At 34.5% G+C, this 25,127-nt stretch overlaps 3 protein-coding genes across 5 annotated transcripts; 1 reads left to right on the top strand and 2 right to left on the bottom strand.

Annotated features, from left to right (window-relative positions):
* Nucleotides 1-3,715: 3,715 nt before the first annotated feature.
* Nucleotides 3,716-12,146, bottom strand: LOC106672962 (translocon-associated protein subunit alpha). Of its 3 annotated transcripts, none has more exons than XM_014404830.2 (6): nucleotides 11,797-12,146; nucleotides 9,359-9,544; nucleotides 9,030-9,289; nucleotides 8,640-8,913; nucleotides 8,451-8,523; nucleotides 3,850-4,342 (listed from the first exon to the last, which is right to left on the bottom strand). In XM_014404830.2, exons 1-6 carry the CDS (start codon nucleotides 11,855-11,857, stop codon nucleotides 4,315-4,317), a joined length of 882 nt encoding a protein of 293 aa, XP_014260316.1. In that variant the 5' UTR covers nucleotides 11,858-12,146; the 3' UTR covers nucleotides 3,850-4,314. The 3 variants fall into 3 exon arrangements, with proteins under 3 accessions (XP_014260315.1, XP_014260316.1, XP_024083363.1); XM_024227595.1 differs by having other exon boundaries at nucleotides 4,254-4,342; nucleotides 8,420-8,523; XM_014404829.2 differs by lacking the exon at nucleotides 8,451-8,523 and having other exon boundaries at nucleotides 3,716-4,342; nucleotides 11,797-11,961.
* Nucleotides 12,147-14,257: 2,111 nt separating this feature from the next.
* Nucleotides 14,258-17,558, top strand: LOC106672965 (40S ribosomal protein S28). Its single transcript, XM_014404832.2, has 2 exons — nucleotides 14,258-14,568; nucleotides 17,442-17,558. The coding sequence occupies exon 1, from the start codon at nucleotides 14,361-14,363 to the stop codon at nucleotides 14,556-14,558; it is 198 nt and encodes a 65-aa protein (XP_014260318.1). The 5' UTR covers nucleotides 14,258-14,360; the 3' UTR covers nucleotides 14,559-14,568; nucleotides 17,442-17,558.
* Nucleotides 17,559-17,730: 172 nt separating this feature from the next.
* Nucleotides 17,731-22,848, bottom strand: LOC106672964 (alanyl-tRNA editing protein Aarsd1). Its single transcript, XM_014404831.2, has 11 exons — nucleotides 22,695-22,848; nucleotides 22,492-22,620; nucleotides 22,181-22,433; nucleotides 22,001-22,122; nucleotides 21,827-21,943; nucleotides 21,573-21,703; nucleotides 18,427-18,493; nucleotides 18,230-18,321; nucleotides 18,113-18,167; nucleotides 17,947-18,038; nucleotides 17,731-17,890 (listed from the first exon to the last, which is right to left on the bottom strand). The coding sequence occupies exons 1-11, from the start codon at nucleotides 22,731-22,733 to the stop codon at nucleotides 17,773-17,775; spliced, it is 1,215 nt and encodes a 404-aa protein (XP_014260317.2). The 5' UTR covers nucleotides 22,734-22,848; the 3' UTR covers nucleotides 17,731-17,772.
* Nucleotides 22,849-25,127: the final 2,279 nt, after the last annotated feature.

Genomic DNA, 25,127 nt, shown 5'->3' with positions numbered 1-25,127 from the left:
TAAGAAAAATTGCTGTGCTTGTTGTCAGTCCCAAGCCTGAAAGAAAAAGGACGAGGGGAAACGGTCATTATAGACATGAATTTTAAATTAATTATTGTCTGTCAATTGACTTCTATATCTAGTTAATAAATTATTTTGTCATAAACTGTTGTTTTCTTTTTCCTTAAAAATCCTATTCTAATACCAAACTTTGAAAGCATCCTCAAAGGTGAAGATTTAAGAAAAATTGCTGTTACCATTAACAAATAACTAAGTAAGTAGTAAAAGATAATCTTATTAAGCAAAAGATAGTATTTGCATGAGCAATAAGTCGAATGATTGATATCCATCATTGTGTGGACCCTGTGCCTTTATCAAAACCTGTATATATGACATTCTTCCAGTAGAGTGGAGTGTGGCAAGGATTTCTCTTTAGCCCTATACTGTTTTCGATGACCAGTCTATTAATTGGTACATTTGAAGTGCCTTTTCACTCCCCTATGATCTCCTTTGATTCATTCCATTTGTTTCTTTCTTTCGATATCATGCCATGAGGTTTTCAATTAGTTGACCATTGAGTAAATTCCTTCCTCATGTTTATTATGTATATTTTCCTTAATTTACTCGTTAGTTTGGATCCTTATCATCTAATTCCAATCTCGAACATCTGCCAGTTGAAAAAAATATGGGTTATCGGGACATTATTTGGGATTGAATCTATGAAACATTTAATGGGAGAGTAATGTTTTCTGATAGCATGATTACAGGGTGATGCTTTAGTTTTGAAGTATGGGAATGGGTTTTACGGTTGTAAGGTCAACTATAAATGTAATAAGGAGGTGAGCAAAAATTTGTTTTTGACTTACAAACAGTAATGAAATTTTCTATTTTTCAATTTTGTAATTGTTTTAGAAATACGTAAAGCAAATGTTTCTGGTTGGAAGATTGGTTTCCATACTTGGTATACATTTCTCGGCTCAACCTTTGCACTTTTTTAAATTTTTTTTTTATAATGTTGAACCTCATCGTAACAAAAGCATCAGGTTTAAAAGGGACTAGGGTAAGTTTTATAGTTGGCAAGAATATCATTCGAGCAGAGATTTATTACCTTTAACAAAAAAATTGTTCCCCAGAATGTTTGAAGTAAAATTCTGATAAAAGTGTAAAATGAAATCATCATTTTGCGATATCAATCAAGAAGCCATTGTATTAGCTCATAAAACTCATATAATGCTGATATCTATTCATTTTGGTAAACCCATTCATGGTAACAAAAGCATCATTTTAGAAGGGCTAAGGTGTAAAATAACTGAAAAGAACCTGATTGATATGAATCGAGCAGAGATTGCATGGAAAAAAACTGCAAGAATGGTTGATAGATCAATCAAGCAGATTTATAAGCCTGCTTGAACATTTTTTTTGTGTGCCGAATGATTTTCATCATAAAACTAATGTAATGCTGATACCTATTCACTTTTGTAACAAAAGCATTATTTTAGAAGGGTTAAAATAAAATAACTGACAAGACCCTGTTTGATATCAATCGAGCAAAGATTTATTAGCTTATATGAAAAAAATTGTGCCTGAATGATCGATATTCATCGTAAAACTCATATAATGCTGATATCTATACATTTTGGTAACGAAAGAATCATTTTAAAAGGTCTAAGCTAAAATTATAACTGGACAAGAACCTGATTGATAGTTCATTCGAGCAGATTTATTAGCCTGCTTGAACTTTTTTTGTGCCTGAATGATTGATATTCATTATAAAACTAATAAAATGCTGATACCTATTCACTTTTGTAATAAAAGCATTATTTTAGAAGGGTTAAAATAAAATAACTGACAAGACCCTGATCGATATCAAGCCAAGGCTTATTAGCTTACATGAAAAAAAAAATTGTGTTCCTGAATGATTGATATTCATTGTAAAATTAATGGTAATGCTGATATTTATTCATTTTTGATTACAAAAACGTAACTTTAGAAGGACTAAGTTAAAACTATAACTGACAAGAACCTGATGGATAGGTATCAATCAAGCAGAGATTTATTAGCTTGCCTGAAATTTTGTGTGTGCCTGAATGATAGATATTCATCATAAAGCTCATATAACGCTGATCTATTCATATATATTTGGTCAATAGACCATTAAATATAATGGATTTAATATTCTAAATGATTAGTATCAATCAGAGCAGATATTTATTATCTTACACGAAAAAAATTGTGTGCGAATGATTGATAATCATAAAACTCATAATGCTGACATCTATTCATTTTGGTAACGAAAGCATCATTTTAGAAGGGCTAATGTAAAATTATAACTGACAAGAACCTGATTGATAGCTCAATGGAGCAAATTTATTAGCCTGCTTGAACATTTTTTGTGTGCCTGAATGATTTTCAACAAATTACTCATATAATGCTGATAAATATTCATTTTTGATGCTGAAAGCATACATTTAGAAGGACTAAGGTAAGATTATAACAGACACTAACCTGATTGATAGGTATCAATCAAGCAAATTTATTAGCTTGAATTAAACAAAATTCTGCTGCCTGAATATTGATGTTCATCATAAAATTATATAATGCTGATACCTATTCACTTTTGTAACAAAAGCATTATTTTAGAAGGGCTAAGATAAAATTATAACTGAAAGAACCTGATTGCTATCAATCGAGCCAAGGTTTATTAGCTTAAATGGAAAAAATTGTGTCCCTGAATGATTGATATTCTCATAAAACTCATATAAGAATGCTTTCTCCTCATTTTTGAAAAGAAAGCATCAGGACAAACACTCATAGTCGATCGTAATCTGAATCATTAATCAAATCCGGCTGATATTTATTAGCTTACATGAAAAAAATAACGCCTGAATGATTGAAATTCATTGTAAAACTCATATAGTGCTGATATTTATTCATCATTTTTAGTAACTAAAGCATGATTAAGCTAAGCTGAAAGTAACTAAAGGGCTAAGGTAAGATGATTGATGTAATGTAATGTAAAATTATAACTGACAAGAACCTGATTGATAGCTCAATGGAGCAAATTTATTAGCCTGCTTGTACAGAGTGACAAGAGCCTGATTGATAGGTGTCAATCAAGCAAATTTTATTAGCTTGCATAAAAAAATGTGCCTGAATGATTGATATTCATCGTGAAATAATATATTGCTGATATCTATTCATTTTTGGTAAGACAAAGGTTTATAGTTGAAAAGAATCTGAATCAAGCAAAATAAAAAATATTGGGTAACTGAATGATATTAGTTGAAAAACATGTAAAATGTAATGGTCTATTCTTTTTCATACCAAAAGTTTAGAAGGATCTGAATGCTCTAATTTGAAAAACCCTTGGTTTATAAAGGTATACGTTATGTGTCCAAAAGTTTGAAATCCATCGAAAAAAGTGAAATCATGTCCGATACCCTCATTTTTGAAAAATTCTACCCTAATCCAAGAGACTATTACAGATTAAAGTAAGGAAGTATATAGTAAGTCGCATATAACATACTATTTTATAGATTACAAGTACCTAAAAGAATAATATCAATAAAGAATATATCAGTAATAAATAATGAAATCGTAGCTGACATCTTAAGTACAAAAAAATCTAGGATTAACACCAATGTACGTTTAAGTAATCCATCTTAAATGGATGGATGATTTTAATGCATTTTTTCCTGGAAATTGTGTAAGGGAAAAGTAAATAAAAACAACATTATTTTTCTATAAATTTTTCTTTTTTTCCCCGATCATTCTGCTGGAGTGAAAATAGGAGTTTTTGCAATGGAATAGCCCAAGAAGATTTTTGCAAGGACGCAAAAAAAAAAAAAAAAGAAGAAAAAAGGGGGGAAGTTTCCATGTCTAAAAGTTATGAACAATTGACGCACTCCTCGCATATTGCACAAACAAAAAACATGTAAATGTAAAAAAAAAAATTAAATAAATTAGAAATTTAAAAAAAAATTACAATTTTTTCAATAATTGATTGCTATAATATTGTGAGCATTTTTTGTCTCTTTTTTTATTTTATAAATATCACTTAAAAACCCTCAAAGAGGTGTTTATTTTAATATTAAATTACGATTTTTTACTCAATAAAATTTATACTGATTTTAACATGTGAAAAAATGTAGTATCGGATGTACTACAGACCTGCAGGATCAGTCTGTACGTTTTTTTTCTCATAGAAGAAAAAAAATGAAAAAAAGTTTTGTCCCCACAAGGTGTACTGAATGATGTCAGTCGTCCCTCGCAGATCTCTTCGCCCGGTTTCTAGGGCTAGTCTTCGGTGATTTGCTGTTTCTTTTGGGACTCGTCTCAGTTTTGTACACCCGTTTGGGCATATCTGAAAAATAGAAAATGAGAATCAGCCTCAGTATATTTCATTGTATTGAAACATCACTGAAAAATACAATAAAAAGCCTGTTAGGTCGCTCAAAATCTTAACATCAAAACAAACTTTTTTTTAAAGAATTTTTTTTTTTATTTAGAATTTTTAATTTCAAAATCATGCATTATGCTCCATCCCATCGATCATGAGTCGAAGGAAATCGATAACGATTCAATCATGACAAAAATATAGCAGGCACTACGAAAATAAAACAAAACAAAAATCATGTGCATGTTTCTAGTGCTTGCGCATAACAAGAATGGGCAAATGCAAAGGATCCCAATTTAAAATTGTACACTGTGGCGAGATAAATTTCTACTATGCTTTTAGCCAATGCATCCACTATTTTCTAGGGATTTTTCCCAGGTCGAGAATAATTATTTCTTTCCAATATGTCAGGTTTATTGTGTATGTAAATGTCACCTGTTGACATATCACACACTATTTTGATTAGACAATATGCGATATGTAATATGTAAATAAATATGATATACACTCTCCACCAAAAATATCGCCTGTTTTACATAAATCAAAACAGTTCATAATTTTTTATTTATCTAAACAATTGTTTTTTTAATTATTTAAAATCACATTTAATACATACAAGTAACAAAAAAATAACCTCTGATTTTGCTGATTGCTTCTGCTTAATGTAAGTTCATAAAATAAGTTTTTTTTTCTTTTTTGGCAGTAGGAAAGATGGAACCTTTCCAAAAAGCTTAAAGGCGTAGAAACACGACAACCGAATTGCCTTTAATAANACCTATGAAGCTAAGGTCGCCATTAATTTGGAATCCTGCCAACTGGATGGGCTTTTGTGACTCTAAACTTGTGTTGCACGCATATTAAGCGAACGGTCAGAGGTCATGATCGACCCTAGAGCAAGAAAGGTTTTGACCATCCAGCCTCGAGAAATTGGTTTTCCTTCCTTCCTTTGTTTTGCAGTTAAATATAAATAGGGAGGGTCGGGAAAGCAAATTAACCAGAGAACCAAGCAAAGGGCAGACAAGTGGCATGTTTTGGCTTTCGTGTCAGAAAAACATTTTTATTTGATTTGTGCGTATATTCCTCGTCCATTAACAGAGCCCACTTTGAGCCCTGAAGATAATCTTGATGAAGATCGAAGCATTGGCACGATAAAGAAAATGTTTTTCTAAAACCTACGTCACACCAGACTGCATCTCACGATCTCCGAATAATCATTGATTAACGGTCACTAAAGACCACTCATTAACAGAGCATTTGTTTGAACATGTTACCAACGATACGAAATTGATCGCTTTAGAATCTTTACAAGTAATGTACACCAAGAGAAAACGTCGATAAATAGTTCGCATTTATGGGTAAAACAAGGGTGCGTACTGAACCCGCCCCTGTTTGCGCTCTTTATGCGGATGTTGGAATCGGGTATATCTTTAACATGCCGACTATGCCTGGGGAAAAGCATTTTTTTATTTTTTAAATGTCAGCAAATTCAACAGTAGCAGAATAAAGACTGATTATGCAACCTCGCACAATGCCATATATTTGTACTATTTATTCCAGTTTTTGGTGATAGCTTTTGCTTTTTTACAAATGTTATTCATGATTTGTTATATTGTATCTTGTATAACAAATAATATAATTTTTAATTTTTGAACACAAGATTTGAGATTTAAAAAAAGTCGATGTCATATTGGGCTGGTATGAATATTATGCAGGATTAGAAAAAGCAGTCAAAACTTGTTCTGAATTTTTATAAAAAATCTTTACATCTTTGCCAACGCGTAATAAGCCCTTTTGTTCTGCTGACATAAAAATCTTTATTTCGACTTGCAATAAAGCCTTAGAAGGCGTTTTTGGCTTCACCGCGATCTATAAAAATTTTACTCTTCAAGAAATGATCAAAATGCCTAAAAAAGTGGAAGTCTGTAGACGAGAGGTCAGGGGTGAATATAGAGGGTGTGGTAAGGTTTCATATCCTAACTCCTTAAGTTTACGCAGGGTAGGCATTGTGACATGTTCCCTGGCTTTGTCGTGAAGAAGAATCGGGGCCCCACAGTTTATCAATGCTGGACAAAGACGATGCAGTTTTCCATGCATATTTTGTATATTTCACGGGATTTTTTTTGGGTGTAGATTTGGTTTCAGAAAGTGTTCTGGCACTTCATCCTGTCCAACCGCTGACCTGTACTTCTCCATAATATAGAAACCATTTCTCATCACATATGATGATTTGATGGGGAAATGGATCATGGACTCAAGAGAAGAGACGTGCAAATTTCAAAGTGTCTATTTATTTGGGCTTCAGATAGTTTGTGTCGAGCTTTTTTACTTTACCAATTTGCTCCAGATGGCAAACAATCAACACTAACCTCTTCTGCGATTTCCCTTGTTGTCTTATGTGAATTTTCTTCAACCAACATTTTGAGTTGGTCGTTGTCCACAAACAGCCTACTGCGACCTTCCCTGTCTTCGAGATCAAACTCTCTAAGCATTCGCTAATGCTTCCCTCCCTCTGAACTGTATTGATGTTACATGCGGTTTGGGCCAATTTGAGGAAAATCTAGTTTGGACATACATATTTAATTTTGCAGGTCCTTACTCATAAAATTCAATATAAACTAAAATGAGATTGTGAGATGCAGTCTGATGTAACTTAGGTTTTAGAAAAACATATTAATGACTGATGATCACTGTTTTAACCATTGTAAGTAGTGAAGAAACAATGATAACTATGTTGATCTAAAAATGTAAAATATATTTGTTCTGCGTAGAGGCGTTAACTCACCTGAGGAAGGATTAAAATAAATCCGAAACGATAAAAACTGGTTGTGGTTTTTTTTTTTTTTTTTTTGAGATGACCTATTATCCCACCTTCAAGAAGGAAAAAATCATAAGAAAAATATTTTCTTTATCGTGCCGACGTTTTCATCTTTATTGAGATCAACTTCGGGGCCTGGGATTTATAAACATAGTTTAAATTTTATAAATACATGTAGGATGTGAAAAAAAATGAATTTACACAATGCTAGAAAATTTTAGATTAAAAAAAGAATTTATACAATGCTAGAAAATTTTTGGTTCAATCAAAGTATTTGTACTCAAAGTGTTTGTTTTCCGTGTAGATGTGTCATTCTTGTCTGTCGTGTTGAGAGTGGCAGTGAGATATTGATGTTTTATGTTTATATATGTTGGATTTTGAAGGGTTGGGGAGGGAAGTCGGGAATGGAAAGACATTTTTATATGAGGAGTCGGCTTCTTTAAGGTGAAAGGAGCCGACAGAGCCGACAATAGGATAAAAAGGGGGATGGTTCGGCCTGATTATCTTTTCAGGATTATATAGACAAGGATAATTAGGGAAAGGAAAGGCAAATTGTTGAAGAACGAACTATGTAGAAATGTTTGATGTGTGGAATGTGATGATAATATATGTATGTTATAGATATATATTATAAATCCCAGGCCCTTAAGATGATCTCAATAAAGATCGAAACGTTGACACGATAAAGAAAATGTTTTTCTAAAGCCTACGTCACACCAGATTGCATGTCACGATCTCCGAATAATCATTAACTAAACATCACACAAACTAAAAGTTTTGTGTGTAAAAGATAACAGTTAAAAGTATTTATTATAATACATAAATCAGATTTGAGGATTTGCTTATATGACAAGTATTTGCGAAAATAAAACAAATTTTCAAAACTTAATTTTGCAACAACCCAATAGATGGGATTCGAACCCATGGTCTTCACAGAACAGTACCCCGTTCTAAACCCATCACGCACATTTACTTTTTTTAAATCTCAAATCTTGTGTTCACAAATTATTAATTACAGAATGGAACTGAAACCGACAAATAAGCAGTATTTAAATAATATTATTGTAGAGTATAAACCATCAAATAATATCGAGATTTTCATATTGCGATATTTTTGATGGGGAGTGTAGGATTTGCATTTTAAACCATTTGGGATCCTTTTCCCATAAAACATTTACTACATTTCTGTGCTAAATGAAAATGTTAAAAAAAATAAAATTAAACGCAACTCTTTTCTATATATTTCTAACACTCCCTCACATTGTCCTCGAGACGCCTTTTTTGTTTTTGCGTCGCTTCTGTTTACTCTTCTTTGAACCTTGTTGTCCGTTTTCTGTAAAAAAACACATCAACCCTTCCAAGTAACAGTGTCTAATTTGTAATGCGGACTACCAAGACAAAAAAAAAGCCTGAAAAATAAAGAATCGGCGTATGGAAAAGTTTACTCACTGAAGCTCTGCAGAGTTTGCTTTGGGAGCCAATCATAGTCAATGCCGTCGTCATCGTTGGTACCAGTTTCGATCTGTTTCTTCGATGAGGTTGAAGACGATCCGACCCTCTTCTTACCAACGGAAACGAGGAACTGTTGTCCTACAACCAATGCCAAGACGGCACAAGCACTCAGGAACACATAAAGGAAGAACGTTTCTCCGTCTAGGCCTTCGTCAAGCTCGATAATGTTAACAGTTTCGTTGAAGACACCTTCGTAGTATTGGTTTCCGCCCTTGATAAAAAATAAATAATTAATTTCACTAGTTTCCGTGGTCTGCTTGACCAATTAATATCTATTTAATATCTAAATAATTAATTTTTTTTAACTTAATATTTTGAGTCTTTTACCAAGTCCCGGTATCTGAGGTTGATGCTGAGACCAAAAGGTCTTCCGGCGAATGCCTCCGCTGGTACAAAACTGTAAAAAAGTGTGGCTTCTTGACTCGGCTTAACTGGCTTCTCATAGCTGAGAGTCGAAAAGTTCTGAATGTAAAAATTGAAGTCCATTGGGTATCTGAACGAAGCATCGAGAGTCTCGAGGACAAAGTCCTGGGAGCCTTTGTTCTTGAACCCGACAAGGAACTCAACCAAAACGCCTCCAGGGAGATCTATAAAAAAGAGTTGATACATAAATTGTGTATTAGAAAAATTATGTAAAATAAATAGAGATAAATCACCGAGGAGTGAGCCAGTTTGCAGCGAAGGCTTTGTGAATAGTATGGTCGTATCGGCATCAGGCGAACCACCTGGTTTTTCCGGCGCCTCTTCTTCTTCGACGGCATCTTCTCCTGTTACGGCAGTCTCTTCATTTTCAACGTCCACCATCTCGTCGTCTACATCGTCTTCTTGAGCCCTAACTATCCCTGAAAAAAATTTAAATTAATACGATTGTTTGTCTATCAAAGATAAATTGACTCAATGATTCAATTTGGTCAAACACTTGACTAGTCAATATGAATAATTGTGCTCGTTAAAAAATCATAACACCTGTGTAATCGCAATGATTAGCATTTTTAATTAATTATGGCCCCTAACTTTTTTTTTTTTTTTTTTTTTTATTCCCACAGAATTGTACTTTGGCTAATATGCAACCTCATTAGGCCATTAAAAAATCTTACATACAGAAAAAACATATTTTTTTGGTGATAAATCTAGGGAGGTGGACTTGATTGTGCAATGAATGGTTTTTGTTTAACCTTTGTCAAAATGTAAAACAGTACAGTAAATTCAGAGATTTTGATTGATGGACGAAGTCAGAAGTACAAACCGGTGAGAAGTTACAGAAATGTAAATTGGTACAGTTAAATGGGATCAGGTGAAAGTTGATGAATTAACAATGATGGTGAAAAATTCACCATTCCTGGAAAAAAATTCTCGTCTGATTTAACATAGCCAATGACAAGAAAAAAATGAAATTACAATAGAATATTTACAAAATTAGAATCATTAAATTATAAATTATAATCAATACGGTGATGATTTTAATGATCCAAGTCAGAATTACCAATGATGATGGTAAGTTTCAATTAAATTTCTGTCAAAAATGTTAAAGGGTGCATTTGAATTCAGGTGAAATTCGATGATGATTTACGACAATTATTAATGCAGAATTACAAACCTGTGTTGATCAAATTTCGGTAAAAAAATGTACGGTTAAACTTGTCTGGGTGAAAGTCAATGAATTTTTTGAAGAAAAGGATGAATTGTAATATTATTTTTTCCAATTAATTAGTCTTTTTATCTAAGGTTTTTGGTTGAGATGAAAAATTAGTGTCACGAGCGGTATTCGAACCCATGACCTTCGGCTCAATTCGCCACTGCTCTAACCACTTGAGCTATCGTGACTTTAATCGCCTCAGACACCAACTCCCCATCTCAACTGACAACTGTTCGAATTTTCTCTCTTTTTGCCATATTTTCAAATGTCGTGTAATCAGGGTTCGATTCTCAGCGACTTATGAAGTGCCCATAGGAGCTGTTAGTGAAGTAATTAATTCTTTTTAATTATTAAAATAACCAATATTTCCATAGTGGTCACAATGACCATATTAATTATTCCAATTAATTATTCTTTAAGGTTTTTGGTTAAGATGAAAAATTAGTGTCCGATGGGGTGTTGGGTGTCCGAGGGGATTGAAGTTATGATAGCTCAAATGGTTAGAGCAGCAGCGCACTGAGCCGAAGGTTGTGGGTTTGAATCCCGCCAGTGACACTTACTTGGTCATCTCAACCAAGATCTTACATAAAAAGAATAATTAATTCTATTTATTTTTATTTTTTGATCTCACAAGGGGTCTAATAAATATTTTACTAATTAAGCCATTTATATCCATGCGAACCACATCTGATAAAAGCAATGAAAACAGACAAAACAACTAGCACTGCTCTTATCGTTGATCGACGTACAAGCGTATCACAACGTATCGCTCCAATATAAACACCTGCATATAAAATGATATCGTTTTCTTTGTTTCGCTAGTATCACCACTCTTATTGTTTAACACAGTTCCAACATAAACGTACCCTGGGATGCTTTCAGCAGCCAGGTTTCACAGTGTCCAAGTACCCACACGAGCTTAGGTCAGTATGAAGTGTCGCATTACTCACATACCATGAGGCACCTGTTAACCACAGAACCCGTTTCACTTGAGACTCGCTCTCTTACGCCCTTATCTCACAGACAATCATCTCGATTAAAACCGCTTATGCACAGCATTCCAATTTGATCATGATCAGCAAAAAATGGAGGATTATTCGGAAACCGATTTCTTGAACAATTTTTCTATTCAGGACATGTCCTACATATATATTTTTTTAAACAATTTAAGATTTAATGAATAAATGAATGATTTAATTAGGCTTGTGATTAAATAATTGGTATGTATTGTGTCAAATGTGGATTATCTTTTGTAGGATGTTAGAGAATAGCTGGGAGAGATGACTTTCTAATGGAAGGTGAAAAGTTTAAGAACTATATTTAAAATAGTGTCCTAGTTTATTTTTTTACGGTGTGGGATATATTTAACTTAAAAAATATACAATTTAAATCTACGGTGGATTTTTTTAAATTTGAGTTTTTTGTAAGTTTTCGAGGTGTTAATGGTGTGCTACTTACCTGGGCTTAGGGTAAAGACTATCGCCGGGACGGCGAGAAGCAGGATCAGGAAATACTTCATATTTAACTTGATTTTCCACTTGGGCTTTGTACAAAAAAAAGTCCTTGTTCGAATGGTCGATTTTTCCCGTCTGGCCTCTAACTGATGCCCAGTCGCATAACACTTCTACAACTTGGTCCTGCCAGTCCAACTCCTGGCTGGATTGTATTTACGTGGCTACCATGGCACTGCACATGGCAGGATACGTCAACGGGATCGTAACAGCAACTGGGAATCGGTCTTTCGCCGTGAAAACGGCAAAAATGTACAAAAAACGCGAACATCCGTTGTCTCCTTGTTTAAATAAATTTTTGACGATTTTTCACACGTTATTGTTTAAATATTAGTAAATTATTTAATTTATTGGGAACAAGAGCGCAGCGTGGCGACGCCTAGTCGAACTTCGCATGCAAGGAAGCAGCATGTTTCTGATTTAATCATCACAAAATCATGTTCTTATTCAAGTCAAACTCGATCCATTTATCATCAAATTTCTCATATTTAGTAAATTTTAAATTGAGTTGAAAAGTTTTAATTTGACACCTCATTGTCTCACACATACATTAAAAGTGGGGTAAATAAGTAGTTTGACTTAGTTTAATTGTGAAACCATTATTTACAAACATTAAGTTTATAACACATTAATCAAATTATAAACAAAAATTCTCTGAGTAGAACCATCATTTACAAAAAGTGTTGCATTGTCCCATGTACATTTAATGAGAAGTGAAGTAGTTATTACTCAAGGTAAGGAAGAAAAGCACAATTCATATACACAGAGCATCATTCTCAGCATTTCTTTTTACTTTCAGTTGGCAATTTGTGACAATAATTTATCATCATGACGAGGTAAAAAAACGTTTTTAAAAAGAGAAATAATATTGGGAAAGGAAATGTGCTTTGTCGGACAACTGGTATCTCAAACCAGACTCTAGGTGGTAACAATCCCGTCAGTCGTTTAATATATGCAATTCAAAAATTAAAATAAAATACGTCTACTTATCAGAAATACAATTTATTTCTACCAAAATGTACAGAAAGACTTCTAGTATTTTTTTCCAGAAAAAATAGATTTTTTTAAATTTTAGCGAGCTTCTCCCCTTAACAAACGTCTTTACAAATCGAAGCTTCTAAACTGCCATGCATGTATTTTATATACTTTATATTTTCAATATGGTCAAAGAATGACTGTGAAAGGAATGGAATTCAGATAATTTATAACTCGCCTAGAAAAATTTCATATGGCATTCAACCACGCGCGCATATTTTACTACACTAAATATTATAAGAAGAAAAATATAACATTTTTATCTTATCTATCTATCCCTATTATAATTTTAATTTAATTACATATTTTACCTTATCTATTATAAGGTAAATAGACGTATATAAATTTATCCATTTAATTGTAGGTATAGTATAAGAAAAAAAGATAAAAAATAAAAATATACAGAAGTAACAAATAAACTTAACAAAAAGTAATAAAACAGTTAGGAATAAAAACTGTTAAAAGTTATGTTATTATTATTATTTTTATAATAATCCTTGATAAAAGTCAACCTCATATAACACCATAGTTCCAAGTCTCATAATTTTGTTTATGTTAGTATTTTTTATGTGGTTGTGTTGTTGGAAGGATGTTCAAAAGGGAATGTCACTGCAATTCTATTATTATCGAAACTAATTGCCTCATTTATAGTTTGAAAGGCAACAAGAAGAAAAATGTAAAAATTACATTTTTTCTTCCTCTTCTTTGGTCGGTAAATTATATCCTATGTTAATTATTTACTTTCTTAAACTGTTAGTACATGCTATAAAGTACTTACTCAAAGAATTCATAATTACTACACCTCTTATTTTCGATAATTAATTTATTTAGAAAATGTTTTCGATGATGCATTTTCCTTATGTTTGTCCAGAATTAAAACGACTCAGATAAAATAATTAACAAAATATTGATTAATTTATGTATTTCATAAATTATTGTATTTTATAAATTAATATGTACTATTATAAAAATTAAAATATTGTTCATTGAAAAACTTGTTCAGTGATCTTGTGATTCTTTTAACAACTTTACACAATTATAATTAGTTTTATAACTGGTTTTATTGTTGATATTTATTTTATGTCTGATGTTTTGTTTTTTGTAAGTTTATTTTATTAGTTTTCTAAAAATGTACTGCTGGGTTTTATTTTTCACAAGTGGGGTGTAAAATTCAAAATATGGCGGAAACAAAAAGATGGCGTTTTAGTCGTTTGTGAAAATTATTGATATTTTATCAGTTTTTAACTTTTCCAACAATTGTTTTTATTATTTATTAATGAATTAATTTTTTCTTATACGTACCGTTAAATTTTTTACCATGGAAACGAGTCGATTTTAGTATATCAAATTGACTTTTAAGCGTTTGCCGATCGTGTGAACCGAGAGTCGGCCATTTGCCTCGAGCACGTGTTCCCACTTCGCAGGTCTCGTCCAGTTTAGTCTCGCCAGTCTCACAGGCTCAAGAATAATTAAAAAATGGACAAACCAGTCGTTTTGGCCCGCGTTATCAAAATCCTCGGCAGGACCGGATCCCAGGGCCAGTGCACCCAGGTGAAAGTCGAGTTCATCGGGGAACAGAACAGGCAGATCATAAGAAACGTCAAGGGACCCGTGAGGGACGGTGACATCCTCACGCTTCTCGAGTCCGAAAGGGAGGCCAGAAGACTCAGATAGTCGATTCCAGGTAAGTTTCAAAATTCATTTCGTCTAATATTTATCCAAAAACAGAGTTAAAAAGTTTCCCAGCATTCATTCATAACTTAACCATCTCTTCCGCCAACTTCCACCTTACCAAATACTCATTTATTAATATTCACGTAACACTATCTTTATTTCCTTTCTTTCTTTTTAAACTTAATAAAACAATCTTAAAACCAATAAAAACCTCAAATTGTTGGCTGCTTGTACTGTAATCCAATTTTAGTTAAATTATTATATTCTAAGATGGCCGCTTTAGCGTTCAAGACATGTTCCTGGCATGGACGCATTACATTGGGTAATTATTTATTAATTTCTCGAATATACAAACCGTCTTATAACAAAATAAAAAGGTATTCTTTATATCGAAATGACAGAATAGTCGATTTTCATTTACTACCTTGGTATCAGTGCGTTTGGATCTAGTAGTTATATGCATGGAGATAATTTCCTATTTTGCATAACATTTAATTGTTTCTAGAAAACAATGTAACATTTGTAATTGCACTACTGTTTCAAACAGTTGTTAGATCTGTAAGTTGATGGTTGTCCGTCATATCTGATGGCCGACTCCGGTTTCATTCTTCATATATGGCAAGTTGGCTGACAAATCAACTTGTACCTGGATCTGGAAGTTGGATGAACGACTCACTTTTTAGTCTGATGGCCGACTTTGGTTTCATTCTTCACATCTGGCAAGATAGCTGACTGTGTTATAACTTGTACCGGAGACCTGATAGTTGGACGATTGACTCACTTCCTAGTCTAATGGCCGATTCATTTCATTCATCTTAACCAGTAAGTTGGCTGACCTTAGGGTGGCTATATGCGGTATTTTCGATATGCTTGTCATGGAATTTGCCAAATAGCGTGCCTATGTGTACACACATGCGGAGTTTGTGTTTTGGAAACAGCAAATATATATTTGCCAAATCTAACTATATTTATTTTATTTTTTATTTGTAAAAATATATGATTTGTGTTAGAAGTTTTCCAAATTATTGGTTCTGTTTTGTAAACATTGAGGAACTCCAAAACAGTTGTGTTGGGCTAATCCATTCCTAATAAAGAGCTGTTGTTATTGTGCAAATTAATACATCTTTGGGGGGGGGGCGTGGTAGCCGAGTGGTTAAGGCGTCAGACTCTCAGCTAGTAGATCCCCACCGTCGCCTCTGGACTTTTTCTGACGCCTAAGGGGACCGGTGGCCGCAATTGAAAGAAATTGACATGGCACTCATCAATGGAAGGGGCGGGATCGGATCTCAGAGACCCTGAATTTGGTCCCAACCACCTTCAAAAATGAGTTTCTTCGATGGAAGAACCCGGTACAACAAGGGCTCAAGTTCACATTTGTGTGCGAGCCCTCTCTCAAAATATGGAGCCAGGGATAAGTACAATAAGCTGTACAGCTCAGCTGCAGTGCTCAGGAGGGAACTCTTCCAGTCCCTGGTATCCATTGTAAAAAAAAAAAAAATAATAAAAAAACAATTTTACTAGTTAGGAATCATTTATCAATGAAAAATAAATAGCATTAAATAGAAGATTATTTGGAGATCAATTGGCGGTCTAGTGTGATGTAGGTTTTAGAAAAACATTTTCTTTATCGTGCCAATGTTTAGATCTTTTTTGACATCATCTTCAGGGCTCAAAGTGTTTGTTTTCTGTGTAGATGTGTCATTATTGGTTGTCGTGTTGAGAGTGCACACTAAGTTGGTCTCACTTATTTCCTATTATTTGTAACATCGTTGGAAATTGGCAGATTAACGGGTGGTCGGTTAATTTTCACTTCCTAGTCTGATGGCAGACTCAACGTTCTTTCTTCAGATGTGGCAATAAGTTGGCTGGTCTCTCTTATTTCCTATTATTTGTAAAATCTTTTAAAATCGACAGATTAACGGGTGTTCGGTTAATTTTCACTTCCTAGTCTGATGGCAGACTCAATGTTCTTTCTTCAGATGTGGCAATAAGTTGGCTGGTCTCTCTTATTTCCTATTATTTGTAACATCTTTTAAAATTGACAGATTAACGGGTGATCGGTTAATTTTCACTTCCTAGTCTGATGGCTGACTCAACGTTCTTTCTTTGGATGTAGCAATAAGTTGGCTGGCCTCTCATATTTCCTATTTTCTGTACATCTTTTAAAATTGACCGATTAATGGTTAACTTTTACTTCATAGTCTGATGGTGGACTCACTCTTTTTTATTCGGTTCTGACTAACTGATGCCTAGTGTATGTATGTATCTGATTGTTTGATACAACGTCTTTTGGCCATATATTTATTCCATTTTTGGTCCAACATTGTTTTAAACAGTTGTCAGATTCGACAGTTGGATGGACACCCTCATTATGATGGCTGAACTATACTTCTTCGTATTTGGCAGTCTTACTTCATAACTTGAATCCCATTATTTGACAGTCAAATTTATGAATGCTTATTTTGTACTTTGTGCAACACAACTCTCTCTTCCTACACTGTAGTGACCGAATGTTCATTTGGATTAATGGAAGCAAATTAGCTGCTTTCTTAATACTTTCATATTTAGACGGAATGCTGAGTATTACTTACTTTAGATAGTTTGAGATCTGATAATTGAACTTTTGTTTCCATCTTTTTGTCAGATGACCATAGATAGATTTCCTCAAGTGAATCAAGTCTTGATCCTATTTGAGTCAAATTTTGGAAACATTCGTGCCCAACAATTAGAGGGCTTGTCTCACTTTTTTAATTTTTATCCGATTATTTTGAACTGAAGTATCCTAACAACTAGCCATAATTTGTATTACTGCTTAATTTTTTAAAATCACATAGTAATAAAACATTAAAATAATGTTTTTTTTTTCTTCTCTCTTTTTTTCAGGACTGTTACCTTTAAAAAGATCCGACCAACACCTGGACACTACATCAAGATAATTTTTTATTTAAATGTACTATTTCTAAAATACAATTTTGTTCTAAGATAAATATTTTTGTCCCATGTCTTTTTTTTTGTTTTTGAATCCTAACAATATAAATGTTAAATTTGTTTTAATTATTTGTATTTATTGTATAATACTTCTTTAAATTGGGTTAATTTTAGTTAGTTACTTTTTAAGATTAGCTTACTGTTACAATTAGAATTGGCGGTATTTCAATAAATATAGAGAGGAGAAAAAAAATGGTAAAGCTCTAATTTATAATTTATATTACATTTAGTTTATAATTTGCGAGATTTTTTCTGTCAGCTTGCCGAGCCGATCTAGGCGTTTGACCTTGGCCTGATACCTCGTCCCATTCCTGTTTCCTTTCGCTTCAAGGATCTCTGACACTCTGAAAACGGGGTGTTTATCAAGAGATCGATTTTACTAATATAATACCGTACTCACATCTTAGCTGCCTTTTCGACTGTGTCTTCCGGACCAACTATCAAAACGTGCCCTCCTTCTTTCTCCCCTATGGTCAAGAGGTGGAGCGTATCCTACTCAAAATTTTTGTTAGTGATTCTCTCATAATTTGTACTTAATAAAATAAAAATTAGAATAATTGACCTACAGCATCGTCCATTTCTCTTACGACAAAATACATATAGTCCATATCACCTCCTGGCCTGAAATACAAATGTTTAGGACAATTAGAGGGAAAAAACTCAGCAATAAATTTCTTTTATACTTGTGATGTATAAAATATTTTGGCCTTGGATCCTTAGCTTTGAACAGCCTGATTTCAAAGCTTGCAACTTCTTTCAACAGGTTCTGCACCCTCTAAAAACGAGCAAAATTATAAAAATAAACCAAATTTTTACAAATTGTTTTAATACTTTGATATTAACTTTTTTTAATGCTGTTTATTTATTCTAGGAAATATACCTTTGCTAATGTCTTATTTGTTGCTAGGAGTTTATTGATCATTTCTTTATGTGAATCTGGATTACACCTGTCGGGGAAAATGGAATAAATTAACAAAAAATATTGGTTCTGATCCACTGAAGATTTTTGACCGTATGGATCGTTGAGTTATAACTAATCTGTTATCTAGTTTTGTTATATATTCAAATAAAAACATTTTGCAATATTTTTCTAATTATTTAATGATTAACTTAAAGGAGGAAAGATGAACCTATGTATGTTCAGAAATATTCTTCCTTAGGTTGTTTTATTTTTGGGAAAAGTTCTAGTTTGAACAAATAAATAATGTCAACTGAAGTGTTCTGCTTGTTTTGATCACCCGCGATCATCCTGAATTTTCAAAATTGATCAGAGATGATATTGCACCCAAAACAGTTTTAATCAGCCTGAGCTAATAAATTATTCTTATTTGTATAATAATTAAACTTTTTTGAAAATTGACAAGTTGAATTAAAATCGACCATATGGTTCAAAGATGAATTTTTTTATTTGCTTTTGATGTGGTATACAATATTGAACTGAGGACTTATAAGGTTATATAGGAGCCACCTCTTTATGACCTGTGCACCGCGACTGCTGGTCTATTGCGCACTCCATTTTTTCCCTATTTAGAACTCATTAAGCTCAAGGCTTTTCAGTTTTCACTAGACTCCAAAGCTTTTTCAACGGCTCCTATGTACTTCAGGCCCTGGGTTTTCATCTCCCAGGATTAGGAATCAGCCTAGGTAGGCCTTCGCACCAACAGAGGACATGTTCCACTGTTTCTTCTTCTTGGCAATATATGCACAGGCTTGTTTCTGCCACTCCGAGTCTATAAATATGCTTACAGAGACAGCATTCAGTGTCCAGTCAGTATAAAAACTAGTCCTAGATTTATTAGTCCTGTCGTTAGTTTCTGTGGTGGTCCTTTGATAAAATTTTTCGCATGCCTGTCTTTTTTTTTAATTTTTTTATTGGCCTTATGATCTTGCATATTAGCCATGGTACGAATTCTTGTGTGTTCAAATTGGGGGTTATCGGGAAAAAAGGGCCAGAGGCGACGGTGGGAATCGAACCCACGACCGCGGCGTGAGAGTCTCTCATGCTAACCACTCGGCTACCGCGGTCCCCATGCCTATGTCTTGGGCTACATTACCATTGAGTGGAGGACTTATTAATCCATTGTCTAATGGATCTGCATTTTTGGCAGTTTGCTGTGCCACAAAAGGGTTCAGGGCCAATAGGTGTCCTCAATTGAACAATCCTTTGCCAATTTATCAGCCTCTTCGTTAAACCTCTGCCCACTGTGCCCTGGCACCTAGACAAGGGTAATTTTTTTTTTTTTTTTTTTCAATGTGTGACAGGGCTCTAATGCAGTCCTAAAAGACTGGACTTTACCACCAATGCAGCAATTGCCTTCAGTGCTGCCTGGATGTCCCAGGAGATGGCTATACTTCTGTTGACAATCCTCAGCCTTTTTATCTCCCTGGCAGTGTTCAATGGCCACAGTTTCCATTTGAAAAACGGTGGCGAATTGCCGAAGGCATATATGAATTTTAGTCCTTGGTTTATTTCCATAAATGCCAGCTCCTGACCCACATTCAGTTTGGAGCCATTTATAAACCAGATATGGTTGGCATTAACTGGGGTCCCTTTCTCGCACAATGCTCTAAGAGGTATTTTGATTAGAATTTTTTTTCTCAAAACTGAATTTAGGGGGTCATGGCATTCGTAGGCATTCTCAAACTTCTGTCTAGCTGAAGCTCCCTCGAAACCTTAGTTGCTCCTTGTTATGTGAGTATTGGAGCCTGTGCCTGCAGTAGCCTATGAATTGTGGTTCTGGCCTCTCTGGATAAAGACGTGTAGTGGTGGTAGATACAGCAAGGATTTCCAAAGCAGCCATAGGGGTTGTTCTCATTGCCCCAGTGGTGCTCAGACTTGGCAACCTAGAACTTGATTGTTTGACAGATCTGTTTTTGGCAGTATGCTGCAAAAGGGCTGTCATCGAACTTGGCCAATTTATTGGTCTCTGCTCTGGTACAAGGGTGATTTTTCCCCCAATGACTGAAAAGGCCTTAAGTCATAGTAAATCATAAATTGGTAGTTGCCTTTAGTGCCACCTGGCTGTCCTATTAGATTCTTCCTCTATTCTTCTCTAGTATTCTTTTATTGGTAATACCCAGCTTTTTGACCTCCCTGTTATGTCTAGTCACTGGGTGAAAGACAATGGCACAGTGTCCGCTTATATGAAATCTAAACTTTGGTTTATTTCCATAGAAACCAGCTCGATACTTGGACTTAGGGTAATCTGTATACAAGATATTTTTAACTAGTCTCTCCAGAACCTTGTCCGCCTGGAATTTTTCTCAAAGCTTTGGAGCCTGTGCATTGTGGCTCTAGCCTCTCCCTGAATAAAGATGTAGTAGTGGTAGATCCTGGACTTTCAGTTGGATTTCGTTCTCTTTGCCTCAGTAATGCCCTGGCTAGTTCTCTAAGCAGAAGATAATACTAGAGAAAAAATGCTAATTTATTATCCTCAAATTACTTTTAAGCTTTTTTTTAATAAAGAAAGAAGAGGTGCTCCCAGTCGGCTATCAGAACAAATTTTCAAGGGGACTTTTCTCATTCAAGTACAATTTTCTGGTTTATGTGTGGTGATTAGTGACTTTTAATCGATAATTATTCAGAAATCGTGAGATGCGGTCTGGTGTGATGTAGGTTTTAGAAAAACATTTTCTTTATCGTGCCAACGTTTCGATCTTTATTGATATCATCTTCAGGGCTTGGGATTTACAAACGTTGTTTACATTTAATGTTAAATGTAAACAATGTTTGTAAATCCCAGGCCCTGAAGATGATCTCAATAAAGATCGAAACGTTGGCACGATAAAGAAAATTGTTTTTCTGAAACCTTCATCATACCAGACCGCATCTCATGATTTCTGAATAATTTCTGGTTTATCTTCTTATTCAGAACAATGTTTCTGGGGCTTTTATCTGTTCAAAGATGATGACATGAAGTGTAAGTGAAGTATAAAATAAATTTTTTAAACTGAAGGTATGCAAATTTTTGTATATTTAACACCCTGTATAGCGTTGTAATAGAAAAATATAAAATTTATACTTACTTAAGTAATAAGTTGAAGTCCAGCTCCTTTTTGTACATCTTGCCGTGCGATTTTAAGACACGGCATCCGACTAGAAATTGCAAATTTGTCTTCCCCTTTTTACCCTTCTCCGCCCCAAGGAGTTTTATCGCCTTAAAAAATATCAGTTTAACAATCTTCAACAATTTTCAATGGTTTTAAGTTAAATGTGATGGTTATTTCTGTTTTATAGTGATCAGCATTGACAAAGTTTTAAATTGGTTGTTTTTAATTACCTGAAGCTGGCTCAGGTTGGAGACATGAGTGCCGCAGCACATGTTCGCCTCGATATCTTTTATCGTGATTATTCTCACGCTGCCTTTGTGGTCTTTAGGAAGGCCGCGCGTCCTTGTCTGCAAGGTAATAAAATTGTAAAAAAAAAGTTTATATAGAGATTGAATAAAAATCACCTGGTTCAGCTCGATGTCATTCTCATCGAGTATGCTGACCGTAACAGGGACGCCATTTCGTATTTTTTCATTCACAGCATCCTCCAGTTGTTTGATTTGCTCTTCTGTCATCTCCGGTGTGTCTGTTATATCAGTTTTTACTCATGTAAACGTTCTCATTGACTTTACATACTTTCGTACCTAGTTCGATGAATGAGGTTTCTGCACCGAGGGACCAGGACGTAGTGGCATAGCCGAACATGATGTCAGCAAGTGCGGTGATCAAATGTTGTCCGGAATGCTGTTGCATGTGATCGAGACGGCGCTCCCAGTCGACGACCTGCTTCACATCTTGGCCCTCTTGCAGCGGGAACTCTACGATATGCACCGCGTCCTGCCCTCGCCTTAGAACATGTACAACTGGAATGCCATCAATCGTTCCATAATCACACGGCTGGAAAAACAACCTCATATACTAATTCATACCAAACAATTAAAAAAAAATTTCTCACCTGTCCTCCTCCCTCAGGAAAGAGGATCGTGTCTTTTAAAACCACCTCATAACACTTGATCTTTTCTTTTTTACCATTTGACAGCTTTTTGAACTCTGCCGGGGTGCAAGAGACGACAGAAGAAGTGTACTGGAGTATAAAAAATTTATTATCACAGCAAGACAAGAGTTTAAGTTGAATAAATCCTTAATAAGAAAACCCACCTCTTTCTGGAAACTGTCCCTTTGGCAGGCGAAGACCATTGTTAACGCCCAGGCCAATTTATTATTATTATTTAATTTATTATTATTCGGATTTTCAAGTACCACAGGGAAGACTGAAAAGGGTAAGCAGTTTTTAGTACTGTTACAAAAATCGGAACAGTTTGGCATCTGTGCAGTTTGTAGCGCCCCTGTGTTGTACTGGTAGTATCAGTCATAAAGGTGTTCCTTTAAAAAAATCAGCCTAATGATACACTTTTATTATGTTGAATTTCCTCTCAATTAATTTCGATTGATACTGAAAACATCGATTTTCTGCTTGATTTGCTATGAATGATCCGATTTAGTACCCAGAACCCTTAAATGACTGGTCTATGAAGAATCGAATCACCTCTTAGAACTTTAAAGAGTATTGACTTAAGGACGATCCGATTTACCTCTCAGAATCTTTAAACCACTCTGGCCTACGAAGATCCGAATCACCTCTCAGAACCTTTAAACCACTCTGGTCTCTGTATTCCGAATCACCTTCAGAACCTTTAAACGACTTCGACTTACGAAAGGTCCGATTCAGCACCTAGAATACTCGAACGATTCTCGACATAATGATCCGATTTTACTAATAAACGACCTAGGGCTTTGAACTCTCTCTCTCTCTCTCTAAACGTTTACCTAATTTATCTTATTATTTTTCTCCATCTTTCCTCATGTTGTCACATACCTTTTTCTCCTCTTCCTACCTCTTTCTTAACTATTTTCTCACTGTCTGTTTCACTACACACATTTTCTTATCTTTAATTTATTTTCTTCAGTTATTCACAAATCTTTCTTTCTTATCTCTTTGTTTATAGTTACTGTGACACTGTGTCATCTTTTCTTTGGCAACATTTCCTTCTTTTTCGGCTCATTTTATTTTGTTTTCTCTATCAACCAATCTTCCGTTCTCGCTCATTTATATTTTGGTTTAAAAATGAAGACAAAAATAAGCCGGGAGAACGAAGGAAATGCCTTACAATAAGGCGAATTCTTGTGCGTCACGACATAAACGATTAGTGCTATTATGAATGATCATGAGTAAACATGGAATTGCCAAATTGCTATTTGCCATTGATGCCAAATTGTATAATTTCGAACCGGGGTCGTTTCCGTGTCCACGATTAGGACGGGGGCAAATCCGGTGGAAAATAGAAGAAGACTAAGAAGTAGAAGTGGCCAATTATCTAAAACAATCGTTCCATCTCCGGGGCTCGGCTTTTGTTTATTGTCAAGTACAATTAAGGCCGCTCGTTAAAGGGAGAGGTGATGCGTGATACTGACGGCAAGTCGTTTTTGTACCATTGACTCACCCGAGGTACAGGTGTTGTGTCACGGTTCGCAGGGTGCAGCAGGTGGCCCATCCAAGGAGAGACAATTTAAATTGACTAGAGATCTTATTTTCGGTAATTGCCACCTTTTCACGAAATCTCCACACAAAAGGCGAATCTGATTTTTTTTGACGGACAAAACGTTTTTAATTTTGTGCCCAAGTCCGTTCATTTTTATATTTTAAAGCATAAATGAATTCTAAAAACTGATAAGAAATCTACCAGATACTATAAAGCATTACATCCGTGTCATGCGGGTTTTGCATCCAGACTATCTCAAGGCAATTTATTCACGCCCGAGGTTTATTTTTGACAATTTGGTCCTCTTAATTTCGCTGTATTTCTTTTGTTTGCACGAAATCTTCTTCAAATAGAAGATCTTCGTGATATTTTTTTCCAACGGAGAGTTTTTTGAATTGAATATGCAAACTTGTAAAATAATTTTTTTTTTTACTTCATTTATTTGTATCTACAATTGTACATGTATTATATACAACCGGCAGATTGGATTTCAGATTATGTGTTTGGCATTATGGGCGTTATAGAGAAAGCTACCCATTGGCAGACCCTCTGGATTAATGAAATGATATTAATCATTTAAGAGGTCTCTTATCCATATTCTTTTCAGACGTTTACGTGGTAATTGTGGGGATTGGAGTAATCGTATTTGTGTGTTGGTGTGATTTTGTAATTTACTATGAAAACGTCTGTAATATGTTTTGATGGATGAAAAAACTGTTGGGATTTGAGGATCTCTGTGAAGTGTATTATTGCTTACATAAAAAGGGGCAGAAACAATTAATCTCAAAATTTTGGATTGAAAACTTTGTAATCTTTGAATATTGGAACACTTCGCCGATCCATATACTTGGCACCCGTACATCCAAATAGGTTTGAGTAGGTGTGTTTATGTCGAAAGTTTTGATTTTAATGGTAATTTTGATTGTCGGTTGAGTAGGTAATAAAGAATTTTAAATCGTTTGTTCAGTGTGTTTTTTTAATCGTGTGTGTGGATTCCAAGTTACGGAGTGTAAAGGTGTTATGTTGTGACTTTAAGGGATTAAACTTTATT

This window comes from Cimex lectularius, unplaced genomic scaffold (assembly GCF_000648675.2).
Source record: "Cimex lectularius strain Harlan isolate CLEC.00 unplaced genomic scaffold, Clec_2.1 scaffold203, whole genome shotgun sequence".
Lineage (NCBI taxonomy): Eukaryota > Metazoa > Arthropoda > Insecta > Hemiptera > Cimicidae > Cimex > Cimex lectularius.
The sequence above is the reverse complement of the archived record's forward strand: the minus strand, read 5'-3'. Positions and strand labels throughout refer to the sequence as shown.

Bases quoted from the DNA above. Each gene is read 5' to 3' on its own strand.
- LOC106672962 (XM_014404829.2), bottom strand. From the start codon at position 11,857: ATGAAGTATTTCCTGATCCTGCTTCTCGCCGTCCCGGCGATAGTCTTT. The intron at 9,545-11,796 runs GTAAGTAGCACA...AATTTTTTTCAG, and splicing joins AGTCTTTACCCTAAGCCCAG to GGATAGTTAGGGCTCAAGAA. The intron at 9,290-9,358 runs GTGATTTATCTC...TCTTTTTTATAG, and splicing joins GCAAACTGGCTCACTCCTCG to ATCTCCCTGGAGGCGTTTTG.
- LOC106672964 (XM_014404831.2), bottom strand. From the start codon at position 22,733: ATGGTCTTCGCCTGCCAAAGGGACAGTTTCCAGAAAGAG. The intron at 22,621-22,694 runs GTGGGTTTTCTT...TTTATACTCCAG, and splicing joins GGGACAGTTTCCAGAAAGAG to TACACTTCTTCTGTCGTCTC. The intron at 18,494-21,572 runs GTAAGTATAAAT...TTTCCCCGACAG, and splicing joins GACTTCAACTTATTACTTAA to GTGTAATCCAGATTCACATA.
- LOC106672965 (XM_014404832.2), top strand. From the start codon at position 14,361: ATGGACAAACCAGTCGTTTTGGCCCGCGTTATCAAAATCCTCGGCAGG.